The 17,449-nt window shown below is 41.2% G+C and overlaps 1 protein-coding gene across 12 annotated transcripts in view; it reads left to right on the top strand.

Annotated features, from left to right (window-relative positions):
• Positions 1-17,449, top strand: part of tjp1b (tight junction protein 1b) — a 64,636-nt gene continuing 47,187 nt past the window's right edge. For 4 of the 12 annotated variants that reach the window (XM_051383066.1, XM_051383067.1, XM_051383068.1 and 1 more), the window contains exon 1: positions 10,293-10,745. In XM_051383066.1, coding sequence (XP_051239026.1) covers positions 10,594-10,745 — 152 coding nt within the window. In that variant the 5' untranslated portion in view covers positions 10,293-10,593. Of the gene's footprint in view, positions 641-1,271; positions 1,384-10,292; positions 10,746-17,449 lie in introns of those variants that run through there. The other 8 variants (XM_051383058.1, XM_051383063.1, XM_051383064.1 and 5 more) reach the window with 5 other exon arrangements.

Raw genomic sequence — 17,449 nt, forward strand, 5'->3', positions numbered from 1 at the left:
ATGTAAAATATGTTGAGGATGTCTGCGCCGTGGTGAGCAGTTTGCATTGGTGTACTTAAGAGTCTGGTAATCTTCTTAGTGTCAGTAAGTACCCAGCTAGAAATCAGCTACTGTCCAGATTGTCTCTTCCTGCCCCAGATAAGCGCCTCAGACAACAACAAAGGGAGCCTCGAGGAAATATGTGGCATGGTCGCTTCACTGGCATGAAATATGCACCTCCCCTCCTTTGGGAACTGTGTTGACAGAGCCGTGGAAGAAGTTCTGGTGGGTCTCCTCAGCTTGAAGATGTTTGGCAGCGGCACCAAGAAGTGGTTTGTGAAGAAGCAGAAGAGGCAGAGGCCTGGCAGGAGGCCATGCACCAGGAAGAAGAAAAGATGGGCAGCTCAGATCCTCAAACAGCACCGACAGAAGATCCTTAATGAGCTGGATATCAACGCTGTACTTCCCTACCTGGTGTATGATAAGGTTTTCTCGCTGGGGGAATACAAGGAAATACTGGGACAGGAGTCCAGCAAGAAACGGACGGAGATATTCTTGGACCATCTGTCCTCAAAGGGGCCCGCTGCATTCTGCTCCTTCTGTTCAGTTTTAGAGGAAGTGTGTCCCCACCTGCTAACCTGCTTTCTGCTGGATGGAGAAGGTACAGTCATTTATTAGCAGCTAATTACATTAATGCCTCACACAAAAAACAAAGGTCATAGAAGGCTGTGTCTTCCTGTAAACGTATCAGTGTGTGTTTAAAAGCACTGAACAGAGTTACAGCTCATCGATCTGTAGTTGTTTTCCGCTTATTTGGTCAGTATTTTCACTTATCTTTTGTTGCATTTAATTTTCTGTGAGAAATTGAAGACAAAAAAAAAACAATATAAAGGGAAGGAAACCACTTTGCAGTAAGCCAGCGCCACAGACTAAGAGCCAGCAAAAATAGCCTCTTAAATCTGGATGGCTGAGGGGATTACTTAGCCGCCAGCGTTCCTAACTAGCCTCTGACAACATATGGCCTGAACGTGGCTCCAGTCTGCAGGACCTTGTCTGTGCTGCATTATTCCAAATCAATATGCTTTACTCACATTTACATAAAACTGAGTACTCTCAAGAAAATGACTCACATTTACAGCTCAGTGAGTGTCTGCTATATCTGTGGCTGATACCCCACAATTAAGAACTTCTTCTCATTAAGAAACCTCCTGCTTACTCACCCAGTCAGAAGGGAAGAAGTGTAAATTACCGGAGCTATGAAAAGTGGCTAATATATTATTCTGTTCTTACAGATGGTGTTCCAGGACAGGGCAGGAAAGAGGGCCTCCCTGTGCCCCCGAACAGTCCAGGAGAGCAACCCCTGTGCTCCCCTCCCATGTACACCGACCCTGTTTTTGACTCCAGGTGAGAGCCACTTTACATATTGCTGATGTTGTGTAAAAGCACACTCACAACTAGAGTGTCCTCTTTTCTGCTGGATTACTTAATGTTCTGATAAAGAAATCATTGTGTTATCAGGTTATTTCCAAACACTTAATAAACTAAATATATGTGATGAGGTTTAACCTAGATTCTGAAAAGTTAGTATGTTGGCAGATTATCTCTTCTCTCAAACTGCAGGCAAAAGTGGCCCGAATCAGATTTTTTGCTCATATGTGACTCAGATCTGTATTTTAATGACAGTGAGAACGACACAAATCTGATCTTTTCAGTTCTTATGTGGTCCAAATCAGATATAGGTCAGATTTTTTACAACTCAACCTCAGCGTAAACAGTCAATTCATGTGACTTTTATGTTATTCTAGATCACTTCAGGACCGTGACTTGTTCTGGAATCTGATATGGGCCACATTTAACAAATAATGTGCCAAAGCCAAACCAAAAAAAAAATCTAATCTGAGCAATAGATCAGAATGTACCACTAAACCTTATTGAATGAAAAACTTTAATACATGTGTGGAGAACTGTAAAGAACGCAGATGATTTCATGCATTGTAGGAGAGGTCACTGAGTAGTTTGAAGAGCATGAAAATGATGTGAGTCATGTGCTATGACTTGATCTCAACCCACCTATAGGTGATTTTGGACTGAAGTGTATTTAAATGTATCAGTGTCTTATTGCTTTGCATGGCTCATATGTGGAAAAACAGGGCTAGTAGCACTGTTGCTCAGTTCTGCTCTGTTGCTTTATGATGATTTGCGTGGCCTCATGAATGGTGGATGTTGTTTTATCGTTGCGTTAATGTTGATTTTTACTTCCTGTTGCTCGCCATGATATCTGCACTGTCTTGTTGCTTTTGTCATCATACAGGTGTCTTATATTTATATTGTTTGTATTTCTTAAGCTGTCAGCTGCATTGGGTTTAAAACATTTTGCCAAAGAACTCCAGCTGAAAATGATCTGGCTGGCTAACTGGCACATTTACAGAAAAGTTGATTAATGTATATCTTGTCCTCATAAATACATAAAGGGCATTAAACGTTTTTGACAGCACTCTCATTCAAACACCAATTGAATGAATATGTTTTGGTTGGTTGGTTCCAGAAACTTACTTACAGCACATTAGATACTTTATGTTGGTTTTTACTTTAATTTGTCACTCATCTGTAATTTAATAATACACAAGTGAAGGCTATTGCATCTCTATATCCATGTCTTAAAACAGTGATACCTAACTACATACATTAATGAAATGAAAAAAAAAAGAGGAGCATAAAATAACATCTGCAGAGCTATTCTTTTGTACATGAGACAGCGACCAGTCCTGCAAGGTTGCTTTTGTGACTGTGTGTCAGGCCCCGTGACTCCAACATGACTGAGTGATGGTGTCTTTCTGGGTGTGTTTGCCACCCCCGGAGAGTGGGGCAGGGGCAGAGAAAAGTTCACAGGGTGTGTATATGTACGTATGTGTGTGTGTGTGTGTGTGTGTGAGAGAGAGAGAGAGAGAGAGAGAGACATAGAGTGGGTGGATATGATGCCTGAAGTGACAGGACAGACAAGCTGATATGCTCCCTAGACCGTTAAGAAGGTCTCTGTAAAATATGACAGCTAAGTCAGCATGGACACAGCTATCCCAGTGGTCTGGCCCTGGGCACCGACACACACACACACACACATACACACACAGACAGGCTGACAGAAACAGACCAAAACACACAACACAGCATAGCAGGGCACACAGTCAGAATGGTCACGGAGCTTCCACAGAGATGCAGTACGCTAACAAGGCAACGTAAGTCCTCTTGAAATGTCATTTCACAGATGCTTTATTTTTACAAATACCAACTCGACTCTAGAGCACAGCGAAGGGAGGATGTTTTTGCTGCTCCTGTTGTGTTTTTTGATGTATCCTTCAGTCCCTGCTTGTGTATTACCTGCTCAAACAGGCCGATTCAGATACAGTGAGAGAATGAAGTGTCGGACAAGGCTGACTGCATGTACAACTAGATAAAAACGGCATAATCTTTTGTTTATTCACTCTTAGGAGAAGTAGGACACAAACTGCCTCAAGTCATGGATGCTTGGCTTCAGAATTTGTTTGCCAGCATGTGTCCCTGCGTGACAAAGTGAAGCATGTCTGCAGCCTTGCTTGTTATAAATATGGAAGCAACCTGGGAATACCTTCCTTGTGGTGAACTGCACAGAGTTGCGTGTGGTTCCCCCCCTCTGATCTGCACACTTTCTCTGATCCAAAGCAGAAGAGTAGATTGATTGTCAGCTGTGTGGGTTCAAAGAGACACTGTGTTTATTAGTTTGGCTTTTTGTGTCCACCTCTGGTCTTCATCCTGCTGACTGAGAGTGAACATGCAGCATTTAATAACATCTCTGGGCTCCTGTCTTAAAGGGCACAAAGGACCTATGTATGACTGTAAGAGCAGCCGGGAAACTGATGTGAAGCGGACTGAATCCAGTTTAAGGGTCCTTGACTGCCATGTTGTTTTCATGGGACTGTTGTAGTTTTTAACTCAGCATATAAAACCCCTTGAGCAGTCATCTCAGTCTTAACTCTCAAATTAAAGTGCTGATTTAAGTGCATTAAATGCATGGTTACGCAGAAATATTGATTGGATAACAGCCTTTTTTAAAACTTCAGATATATCTTTCTCCTCCAGAGGATGTGCGTGTGATTCACCAGCATGTGTTTGGATCTGCGGCCTTATATGTATATGTGAGGCTGCAGCGATGATGTAAGTCACTGTGCCTTCATCCATAAGTGGAGAAAATGAGATGCTGGCAGGTTGAGAAGGAGGTGGAGGAGGAGGAGAGGAGAGATTAGCTGGAGCTGTGAGGTTATGCTTCTCTGTGCTGATGACTCACCTCACAGCACATAGAGAGAAAGCACTGCGACAGCACTGAGGTGTGACTGTGTGTGTGCGTGTGTTTCATTACTCTTGTTCTTCTTGGTGCAGTGCATTCATGTGAAGAGGACTTTCTCTGTGAACTTCTCCTCTTTGTTTGGTGCAAAAGTAATAAATCACGGTGTTACAGCGGTAGTGGTTCTTAGGGCTTTCGTCCAGGTTTGTCTCCTCTGGGAGCAGCCTCAGAGTCCTACAAACCAGCTTTGATTTTGCTGTACAGAATAAAGTGGACAAGAGAGTCTAAGGACACAGGAAAGAAGGGCAGCCCCGTCTGTCCTATTTACTTGCTGGAGAAAAAAAAAAAAGTACTTTAGTGTGTTGTAAGCGTACACGTGTGGCTGTGCGTCTCTGTGCGAGCGTGCTTGTGTGAGTGTGCGGCGTACAATAAAAGATGTCAGCAGTGGGTTCTCATGTGAGAAGGGTAATGATGGGGCAGGCTGCTCTGAGGCATCACTGTGGAGATGCAGAGGGGGGGATGCCAATGTGAAATCAAAGTGCTGCAGTGGAGGGTGCATGGGTATGCAGTGGGCTTCAGACTGCAGCACAACCACTGACCCACTGCTGTCTTAACGCTTCCCCACTGACACACTATTACTGGTTTCCATACACGCTCCCTGTAATGTGTGTGTGTGTCTATGAAAGAGAGAGAAGGAGGCTTGATGTGTGTGTGTGTGTGTGTGTGTGTGTGTGTGTGTGTGTGTGTGTGTGTGTGTGTGTGTGTGTGTGTGTGTGTGAGTCTGTAGCAGGTTCCCCATCCACTAATGACTGCTGTGTCTTACATGCCTGATAATGATGATCCGTAGTGTCTGATTCATCGGGAGAGTTATCTGAATGGCGCCAGCACACAGCCAAGACTCAATGTAGAAGTTTTCTGGATGGTAAAATTAAATCATCCTATAGCCATCTAAATCTAAAGCGAGGGACCTAAACTATTTTCTCCCAGTGACACCTATTTTGTTGTTTTGTTGTTACACACAATTTGGTACAAATACTTTAAGTTTTCCTGTGCTCCAAATCTGACATTCATTTTGGGTTAAAGATATAATATGTAACATTTCTGCATTCAAATGTTTATAAACACTACACCTATGTTATATATTTTTAGTTGTGCATTTACAGTATCCCAAATGTGTCCAAACCCATTTCAGAGTGTGGCCTGTCAATGGCATGGTATCCCCTTTGCACATGTGTCAGCATTGTAGTTGTCTCCCAGAAGCTGTCATGAATTGATTTTTTTATCCTGTTTTAAGCCACATTTTTATGATACACTTTTTAGATATTGCACGTTTTTAACTATACATTTTAACCAGATGAAGGATTTTAGTAATCAGACGTTTGGATCTTAAGTTATCAGAGAAACAAGCTGAGCTAACGTTTGCAGCAGTTTGGCTGGCAGGCCGTCCAGGACGTTGTTTGCCAGCCGGACAGCATCAGAGAAACGTTTTGTATAGGCGGAGACCTCTGTGGATAATTTTCCTCGCAGTAATAACCCTGTATGTTATCAGCGAAACAAGCTTGCGTTAGCAGCAGCTCGGCTTGCAGGCCGTCCAGGACGTCCTTTGTCCGCCGGACAGCTCTGTTATTTAAAGCGGCCAGAATGGCTATTTCTTAATAATATAATAAAAATGTATCAAATGACAAGGTGAGAGGGGTCACTCATAGTGAGCGACTTATCACCTGAATCTGAAGCTCCCCCTCAGTTTTACAGAGCTTTATAGTGAGTTCCACACATTTTCTGACTCAAACACGGAGATCTCGGTAGAATCTATACTTGTTTTAAGTGTATACACACCGATAGTGTATTTAAAGTGTAGTATTATTGTTTATTAAAAAAAAGGAATTATATTTCAGTACACATATAAGGTTAGAAACCTTCTCAGCAGCAGGTACTGAATGGAAGATTTTTTGAGCACTAGATGAATTTAGGTCCCTTTAATACCCTGAAGGGTTTTCTGCTTCCAGTCACCCAGAAGTAACGAACTGGCAACCACAAAGAGCTGTTTTCAATTTCAGAAAAGGCCTCATGTTCATTTTTGGTGTATTATTTCAGGCTTTGTTGTAAATTGTGTTATTTGTAAAATACCTGATCCTTTCTAAACTAAGATGTATATTTTAGAAATAGGGACATCATTTAATCTGATGTTTAATTTTACATAACCTTACAGTAGTGTATTTAAAAATGAAGTTCTATATGAATCCCTTACATTTTGCAATGATGATCCTAAGCGACAGTTAGACTGCCAGTACTGCAGGTTAGCGTAATGCACATTATGTGGAGGATACTTTCCTCCATAGAGCCCTAGTGTCATGGGTGCATACATTTTTAGCAACATCAGCCACAGAGGGATTTGCTCCCCTGACACTGGCAGTGTCAGTGCCATGCTCTGCCTGTTTAGCTGTATGGTGGAAATCTTCTCTAGGACACAACAGTTCCTAAAGTTCATTTTCAGGATGCGCTTCTGTACAATTTTTCCTAATTAACAACACAGATAATCCCTTTATCACAACAGCCATTATCTCTATTGGAGTATTGTGTTGCTCTCGGCAGATAAATATAAGACCCTCAGTTTCCATTTATCGGGCCTCCGCAGACCTCTTGTGCTGCTACACATCTTTGTTTAAGTCTATCTGCTCCAGTGAGAGTGAGAAGTGTACTTCTCTACTCAGGTGAGAAGGCGGCTCTCTCAGCTAAGACTTCAAAGTCTAGACTAATCGACTTACTCTGAAGCTTAGAACGGCACCAGTGTGTCAGTCTATTGACTGAAAAACAACCCATGCCAGCCCGTTTGCTGCTAATGACAGGTGATGTGGGTACAGTTCATTGAGACAGAGCTGCTATGTACTGCACCTCTATGAATGTAACAAACACTAAGTCACCACATAATCTGCAGCGGAACTGAGAAACGTATTTTCTATGTCAAGCATCAGAATATGTCATTTAAACTTTAAATTACTCAAATAAATAAACTATAAATGCTGCCTAATGATATGATGATATATATACTAAATGTTTATATGTTCAGTATCACCACTACCAGTCCATAAACAACTCTTAATTCATATTTTAGGCCCACATCACCACCCAAGCTCTCTCAGAAGACAAGAAGTGGAAGAAACCTCAGATGTAAAGCTCTTTGGGTGTAAAATAGTACGCTAGTAGGACAGTTACAAAAAAGTCCAATATAAATGTAATAAATCCATTAAAATAAGTTCAATAAAATACATACAAGAGTTGTCTCCAGTGAAAGAGTCTAATAAAATTAGTTTGGTAGAACAGGCCCATTAATATGTGGCTGGTGTTCACATCCAGGTGCTGGGTAGGCAGTGGAGAGGTTAGGGCAAAGCGGACCGGCAGACATGAAAATTGTGGTTTTGGCATAATTTCCCTCCTTGCTCACCCATCCGACTTAAAAACTATATTATCATTTTTCTGCAGTATAAAAAATGGTCTGTTGAGTCCAGTGAGAATCTCATTCACTGTAATAGACTGTCGATGTTTGAACACAGACGTGATGGTGCAACAGATAATAGAAATTATACTGAGTGTGACAAATTCATATGTAACAATGGGATCTAGTTTATTCTAAAATGCACCAGGTGTGTCCAAGATGTTGCATGTGACATACAAACAAATAAACCCTGTGGCTGCCCTGCTTGAGCCAACCTTCCTGTGCGGAGTACACTACAGTTCCCTGCCACAGTCCAAAGACACACGCTGGTTAAGTAAATTGGCCACTGAACATTTACCCGATAGCTGTGACAGTGAGTGTCAGTAGTCTGTCTGCATGTGTCAGGGTGTACCTCTTCAATGTGAGTAACACTGGATGTATAGTGTGTGATGTACAGATTTAAAACCTTCCTTGGGTACATAATTTCCTTACAGCACGATACAGAAAAATGTGTTGTGTGAAGATTAACTGAAGGATGGCCCCAGACAACTGTCCATAGTCTGTTCCTCAGTCTCATAGTGCGTGACATTTAAGTTTAATTAGCCACCAACCGTGTCCTGTTACCATCTGCCCTTTTGTGTCACACATAAAGAAATAGAGAGTTTCCTCTCTGTCAGGGTTCGTTGTTCTGACTATTTTGATTTTATATCCGTCAGACACACAGAAACAAGAGCAGCAGAAATCCATATTCGGTTGCTCTTGTTCATTTACAAGAGAGCTAAATAAGTCAGACAGTGAACAGGGGGAGAGAGAGAGCGGGTATGACAAGCAGCAAAAGTCCCCAGCTGGAATCAAACCGGTTGCATTGCAGTTATGTGACATCCTCTGTAGCCATTCAGGTACCAAGGCAATCCATGACAGCTGATCGTTTTGTCCCGGGTAGAGTATCATAGTGGACAGCAACCAACGTCATCGGCTAAAAAACAAAATTTCTTCTGACTTGCACAACTGAGCTAATAAATCAAGTGAGATATGGGGTAATTTCTTGATAAGACTCAATACTATCGGACTCAAGCCAATGGAGCTGCCCCCTGCTGGCCATTAGAAAGAGTGCAGGTTTAAGACACTTCCCATTGGCTTCACTTCACAGACCCAGATCTGTATATACTCTCAATGCTATGGACACCATTGTTTACATTTTTGTTCCCGGAGGTCAGACTCTAGCACCTCCTTCCCGATGACATTACTCAAGTCATGAAAGATGGGAAGCTATGATTTGTCGAGGACCAGTAGTCAGTGAATGATCACCTAATCTGAAACCATTATAGTAGGTGAGTTTCCATCCACCTTGTTTTATGTGGATTTTTTACTGCACTTTAAAAAAGACTGAAATTAATAAAATAACTTAAAATATAGAGAACATTTTTTTTTAACCTTGGCTGAGGTGAGAAGACAAAATGTGACATAGATCAATTAAAACAGGCTTAGTGAATAAATCTTGATGTACATGACTTAAAGTTCTCCTGAAAAGATCAAAAAATAGCAGTAGAAAAAAATATCAGATCTTTGTGGTGTAACTGGGAGACTGTAACCGTACTCAAATTAATACATGAGGATCTACTGGCAGAAATGGAATATAATAATCATAGGCATGTTTTCATTAGTGTATATCATCTCCTGAAAATAAGAATTGTTGTGTTTTCCTTACCTTAGAATGAGACGTGTTTATCTACAGCCCCCGCAGGTCACCTTCCACAGAGACCGCCATGTTGAACCGCCACTGTAGCAGAACCATGACAGACAAACCAAAAACGAGCTCTAAAAAGGGCTTTTTGTGGTTTTTGAGCATTTTTGCAACAACAAAAGCCACATAGTTTCCCCCTCGTGGTTGCAAAAGAAGGGTAAAACTAGTGAGTTGCAATCTAGAGCTAGATGCCACTAAATCCCACACACTGGACCTTTAATTGTGCCCTCTTCTTCTGCAATGGTTTAATGGAACCCGACTGGAGAAATAGTGCCACAAACTGAAACAACTCCTAATATTCTCATAACGGTAGTGGATGGCAACGCGCTGTAATTAACATTTTCTTTGCCAATCAACATTTTCTTTTTCTGGAAATTTACTTAAAATTTGCTTAAAATAAACTAAATTATGAACTAAATAAACTGAAGAAGTTGAATGGAATAAAATCACCCAACAGTTAAGTTCCCCCAAAATAACTCCCCACCTCCTAAAGAAAGGAGTAGTGGGTAGATTTCTAATTACGCCCCTGTAAGTCATCACTGCTTCCAGGAAGCATTGTGTAACACAAAGACACTCGACTTTCATCATAAGCAACCGTTAACAAGTAATTAAAGACAACTGTAGACTTCCTAAACAGATGCTACAACTGAGCACCTCCAAATGAATCGCTCCCTTGCCTCCCTCCCCTCTTCCTCCTCCTCCTCCTCCTCCTCCTCCTCCTCCCTGTTCACCCTCTCTCCTCTCCCTCCTCCCCTCCCTCGCAGTCGCTCCCCTCTGACTACACTGTACACACACTCTCTCCCCCCTACCTCACACACACGGACGCCTGGACGCTGCAGCGTTTTTTAGGAGAGTGTTTCCAGCCCTGGATAGGAGGGAGGAGGCAGGAGGAAGGAGATAATGTCCAAATTCTGATCGGGTCGAAACGGATCGGCGATCCGCTTTGCGAGCGCTTCAACACGGTCAGAGTGTCATTGCAGACATGGGTCGCAGCGGTACGGCACCTTTTGCTCAGCTCCTTGGGGAGTGTTTTCACTGTCAGTCCTTCAGCGCTGGAAATGGCGTTGTGATGCTGAGCATGGAAGACGCAGCGGAGGCGGATGCCAGGGAATAAAGAAATATATGATCACCTGTGCTTTTCTTTGGGTTGGATTTTTAGTAGCGGTGGACAGTACCATGGTGAATTACCAGAAATACATAACTGTAATGCAGCTGGCTCTGGGGGTGACCGCCTCCAACAAAGAACATTGTCTTCCACCCAGGAAGCGTATGTGGTGAGTATGAATCTTAGTGCGGATGGTGGTGGTGATGATGATGATGATGATGCAGGTTGGGAGGAAAGGAAAGGAAAGGGGGAAAAAAAAAGAAAAAGAAAGGGGGGCCGAGCTGTCGCCTCCCACATCTCGTCAAATGATGAGCGGTTCACGGAGCCACGGTGCGCCCGCTCACTCTCCAAAAATGACATAATATTGCTTTCATCCACTGCAGCCTGTCTGCACCATGTTGCAACCATCACAGACCTACTGTGGTCGATACACAGTAGGTAAGCCAACTACTCCGCATGCTGGGAGTTTGTATGCGTGCGTGGCCTGCGTGTGTGTGTGCGTGAGTGCGTGCGTGCGCGGGCGTGTGTGTGTGTGTGAAGTCCAGTGGCTCGTGTCCTTCCTTCTCCATCAGTTTGTAAAGTTGAATGCGTAGGGATGATGTCATAGCCCCATCATTGTTTCTTTGCCTCCAACTTCATGTGCTTTAATGTACTATACGGCCGCCTCTGCACTGCTGTTGTCCCTGGAAATGTCATCATCGAGCTAACCATGTGGTAAACCATCACCCTTCCTCCTCTTTTACCTCCCCCCTCCCATCACTGCTGTGTTGTTACTAATTAATAAAATGTAAAGCATGAAACATGATCCTTCTCCTGTTTTTATTTCCTGTGCTGCAGCCAGGCCTCTGTACACCTCTTCATTGTCATGTTTATTAAACATTTTCCACCCATACTCTCAGCATGTGTCTGTGTCTGTCCACCTAGCATATTCAGTGTCCTCATTACTCTGTGTGCCTGTAGCTACAGTGTATATTGCAGTGACCACATCTCATTCTCTCTCTCGCTCTCTCTCTTCTCCTCCTGCGGCCTTGTTCATTTGTTTACTTTGAGACAGTCTTCCTTTCATTCCTTTTCCTCCCTGTAAGCAGATTGCTGCCGAGGCTGCAACGTGTGTGACATAGTATCCCTAATTACAGCCGGATTACCATCTTGTTTGAAAGCAAAGACGGTTAATTAGGAGTCAATAGGCTCAATGGCACTCTGATAGCAAGTGTCTCGCACAAACTCAGAATGTATCACACGCTGTGGATCATTTACCCATATAATGCAGTGACACTGGCATGGCTCCAGTGTGTGAGAGGCTTAACTATTATCGTCACCTCTTTAAAGCCAACCTGAACCATTTTCCTGAACCATTTCCTGTGAGTGAAGCAAGGACAAAAACACTGGTGCTGAAAATCTCTGGAGCTCATAATGTCTTGAGAAAGATTATCACGATCAAAGGAGATTTACAGATGTTCACTCAACCACAACCTGATTCTTATAACGTGAAATTACCTCAGAGATTTGAATGTGCACAACAGTTTTAGTTGATAGTTATTAATGTGGTGTAATATGATATTCTCAAGTGTTTTACTGCATTTCAGTTCAAACGTTTTCCGATAACACGACCACCATCTCTTATAAACACAGAGTGATGTCACCAAAGTCAAAAGGGATGCCGTAACCTCAGCAGGGGTCAGACGCTTTATCACATGCAGCTTTTATATCTCTTGGTCTCTTTGGCTAATCATATTTCTTAGTCATCCTCTTATTAGCCTAATTGCCCCCCTAGGAGAAGATAAGGGATTTCTCTGAGACAAAGAGCTCCTTTCATGTTTCTTCTGATATTGTTGTTGTGATACTTACGTCTCCATATTTAAGTGGATTTTGGAAAAATGCTTCTTATCTCATCTACAGCAGTGCACTAATACAAAAAAGGCTAAACTAGTTATGTAACTCTTAGAGCAACCTCTGACCTTGTTAAAATTGAATATTTTTTACAGCTGGAGTGAAAAGCAGTAGCACCAACTATGAGATAAAGGGGAAACGCTGAGCTATTCGTGTAATAATCAATTCGAAACACTGACGATGCATTAGTGGCATTTTTATCTCAAAATCTTTTATTTTTCATTCATTTGAAGGACCTCATATAGATTTTGCATTTTTCAGTCCATTTACTGCACATACGTTTCGTTACAACCAACCATTTTGCAAATTACATTGCCGTGATTCTGATATTTAAATGTATTTTTTCTACCTTTCAAGCTAAATGTTTTCCATTCATTTTCAAACGGTACTTGAGATCTGCTTTAGTTGTGTAATTTATTACACTGAACATCATGTCGTGGCATTTAAAGTCACATTATCATAACACAATGCAGTACAGACTTTTCAAACCAATCTGCATGTAAAGATCATTACGATATCCCATTGATCTTTGACAAAATAGATATTGCAAATAGGTACTGTTGTAAAGTATTTGCCTGATGCCCGATGGTCAGCTCATTCGTTTTTATCCTAATATGCTAATTTTGTAATATACTGAAACCATAATGAATGAAAACCCAAAGGTTTACAGGAAAAGTGGGAAAATACTTATTACAAAATACTACAGAATGTTTAGCTGTAATGTAAAAATGTATTGTAATTGCCTTCCTTGTGGCTCACGCTGCTATATACCATTTACAATATGTGTGTAAATTTGAAATAGTTATACATCTACTTGTTTCTCATCCATTTTGACCATGTACTATACAAGATAAATGTGTAAAAACACAGTGTGTACAGGTCATTTGGTAATGTAAGTCTCTTTGGACAAAAACGTGTCAAATAAATGTGCTGTATTTATGTAATTATTTGATAGGCTTACATTTTCAGACTCTTATGCAGATAAGATCAAATCAAATTAAATCAAGTTTATTCATATAGAGCACATTTAAAACAACCAGAGTTGACCAAAGTGATGTACAAATTTAAAGTGTACGGCTCATCTGTAAAAAAAGGCACGTAACACCAATAAAGGAGAATAATATATATATATATATATATATATATATAAGGCAATAAGAAATATATGCACAAATGTAAAAACAGAAGAAGACTTGTAAGGACAATATAAAATAAAAGATTAAAAAACTAAAGCCCGTAGAAAACAGTGTGTCTTTCCACCTGACTGAAATGCAGCGTTGTGACATTGTCAACTAAATAGCTTAACGTTGTCACCAAAACAGATGAGTACAGCAGCACGTTTTGACACCTCATGAATCGTAAACACAAAAAAAGATGTTTTTAATGATAAATGCATCATGTAACTGTAGTTCTTCACATTTTTGTTGTAATTAATATTCTTACCTAACACCTGGCATTGACAAAAAATGTCCCTCATCTTTTCTCTGCGAGGGTTTTAGAAAAAGACACACTATTGGTTTAACCTTTTTCCACAAATGATATTGATATCTTTATTGAAGTCACCTTTTAGATCAATAATGCTCTTTATTTATTAACACCGTGTGTCCATATTAAGAAATGGGAGGATTTCTCTTTGATATCATTGTAAATTGTAAAGATCACAATTTATAATTATTTATACTTCCTAGAATAAACAATTGATCAATAAAAGAATAGATTCATTCTGATGTATTTGTTTAGGATGTGTAAAGGCACTGTACCGTATGTATTTTCAGATCATATTTACTTCAATCACAAATACATTTAGCATACAGATGTATGACGGGATGTGAAATCAACAGAAACAGATTTAAACACAATAAAAAGGCTTCACTGCATTTGAATACAGGAATACTGTTTTTAAGGTTGCTCTTTATATAATTGCAGCGTTAATTCTGTCCCATTTCTGGTCAAATGGTCAGAGCTGCTTCCTGTTCTGCTGATCTCACAGCGTGTGGCGGTGAGATTACACACCACTCTGCCTGAACACTGACACCATCCACCGAGCAGAGACTGTGTGTACCATGTGCATTACATTCTCCCAAAATTAGAGGAGGCAAATGCCGCTTGTCTTTGATAAAGACTGTACGGCAGCAGCAGCAGCTCTCTAAATTAGGATTAGTCTTTGCAAACAGATGTTCCTCTTGCCTGCAGTCTTAAAAACCCACTCCCCCCTGCACACAGCCAAAGATTAGCATTAACCTGGCTTAATGAACTTTACACTCTGTTGCAGGCCTGCAGGGATAATACAACAAGTCTATTGTTTATGTAATGTTTCCTCTTATTTTTAACCAGCACCTTTTCTCCAAAAAAGAAAACAAAAGCAGACAGATAGTGTGGTTACTGTGTGGAGATAACCCACTTAGGCTCGGGCGGATGTTGAATTACATTGTTTGCCTTTTTACAGTGTGCGTGTCTGTGTGCGTTTTATTATGTCTGTGTGTGCACCAGACACTGGTCAGGATGGCTCTCCTTGTTAAGTCTTATAATAGCAGTGGCCAGGATGAGAGGAATAAAGCGTAACATTGCCTATTGACCTGCTGATTAAGCAGTAGCCATTATTGCTTGAACTAATCGTAGTACCTGATGGCTCCTCCAGGCAGACTGAGAGAGAGGGAACAGAGCGACAGCATGAAGCACTGCAGCTGATTAATGTGTGTGTGTATGTGTGTGTGTGTGTGTGTGTGTGTGTGTGTGTGTGTGTGTGTGTGTGTGTGTGTGTGTGTGTGCTCCTTGTCCTTTCTTTGTAAAAGCACCAGGCATTTGTTTGACCTTACCTTATCTGTGAACTACATTATCACACTCTGTAGTGGACAGTGCAGGCCATTGAGGCGTGTTGCCATTGATCTTATTCCATTTTCTTTTGAAGTGAAAAGACTCCAATACAGTCATCATATCAGGGTCTAGCAGACACTTATTGTGCTGTGAACTCGCCACACATCAAGCACCCGATCTGTTTGCTAAAACTAAATGGCAAAAAAAAGATTAGCCCATTACTGATCAAGATAATCAATTCTCAGTCTTTGCTATTTGCCTCACATTTGTCCGTTAGGAACAGCTGGCCCTGGCTCTGTCCAGAAGTTAAAGGGAACCTATCATGCTCATTTTCCGCTCTTTATTCTTAGGCTGAGACTCCACTAGAGTAACCTTGCATGATGTATTATAACATTATGCATCTTATAGTGGGCCTTCATGCAGCCCCTTAGTTCATCCTCTGTCTTAAACAAGTCGTTTCTTTACCCCCGGGGCAGTGTTGGTGGTTAATGTTGCAGCTCTAGACTGAGCTTTGGACCACCGGTGGCTTGAGCTCCCAGTCCGTTAGCAGCAGTTACCGGCTGGCTAGAAAAGGAAGGACGAAAAAACGGAAAACATGTAACCGAAAAAGCCCTTTCTGCATATAAGTAAAAGTATTTCTACATATTTGGCTAGTCACGTAAAGTCAAAAAAGGTGTTAGAAAAGAGTCTGTATTATATATATATATATATATATATATATACACATATATATGTATGGCTGCACTAGGCCAAGGGATGGTCCGGCACATGAACCCCTGTAAAAAAAAAATTACATTTTGGTTTTTATATGAATTAAACCAACAAGATGTAGCATGTTAATTTGTGAGCTTTAGAGATGCGGGTTGGCAGATTGTGTTACCTCTCAGAGCCAGGCTTGCTGTTTCCCCCTGTGTACAGTATTTGTGCTTAAACCAATCATACTTTTAATGTTTCTACACTAAATATGAAGCTACTGTCTCCTGACATGAAAGTGTTATCCATCTAACATTTAACTCTGAATGTCACCGTATTTCTAAAACAATGTCCTATTTTATGAGATCGCATCATAAAATATACAAGGTAAACGGTCTTTTGACTTTCCATAATGTTGGCAATAGTTTTTTTAACCTTGCAAGATCACAAAATCACGAGATTTGGACCATCTGGCACAGTCAGGTTAATAGTTTTTGGGGTCATCTGCCAAATGTTGTTCATCCTTGTGGAATTTAAAATGAAGCTATAACCATGATGAAGTGAATAGGAGATGTTAACATTGAGTCTTACGGTTTTATATATTCTCCCAAGTGAAACACATTATACCTGCATATTTGATAGAGAAGAAGAATTCATCACACAAGCGATGTGAAATCATTCACCGCACATTATATCTGAGTCGGCACAGTTGCTGGCACTATGCTACCTTCTGCCTTTGTGGCCTGAGGTGTTTTGGATGAAATCCATTTCAGAATCAACATCCAAGAAATTAGCTTCTGAATGCGCAGGACTGCACCGGGCCTGTGATACAGTCCAAGCAGCTTTTCTCATTAGTCATGTTTGCTGTATTGTTTATGAGAACAATCTGAGGTCGCTTGTAATTGACTGCACATATTGCCGAATGCTTTTACCCCGCATTTCCAGCCTGTAAGCACCTTACACCGCTTCAGGCAACTATTGAATTAATGCAGACAGAAAGTGGAAGGTGATGTTCTCTTTCCTCCCATCTTTGTTCATTCCTTTCCGATATAATTTCCCTTGCTGAGTCTCCAAACTCGAGAGCTCCTCGGGGCCTGCTGCTGAGCACGCTAATGGATATCTACTGTCCCTGAGCCGCACTGTGTCGACAGGATTTTGCCTCATTGAATATTGTGTTAGGTAAATCCTCATTAAGAGTGACTGTCCTCCATGACACTGAGAGAAAAGACTGGAGAGGAGAGAAAAGAAGAGGAGGAGGCAATAACAATAGAACCAATTTGAGCTACACTGTGCTACATGGGCACTGTGCATTCACGGGAAACAGCGTTTTCTGTACTAAATTAAGCAACAAGGAGGGTAACAGCAAAATCTGTAGCATTAACAGTGCAGTCATTATTATCTATTATAAAGATGTCACGAAATAGTGAAAAAATGCTTGTTACAGCACCCAACGTCTTATCTTCACATTGCTTGGGT

This window comes from Dicentrarchus labrax, unplaced genomic scaffold (genome assembly GCF_905237075.1).
Source record: "Dicentrarchus labrax unplaced genomic scaffold, dlabrax2021, whole genome shotgun sequence".
NCBI lineage: Eukaryota > Metazoa > Chordata > Actinopteri > Moronidae > Dicentrarchus > Dicentrarchus labrax.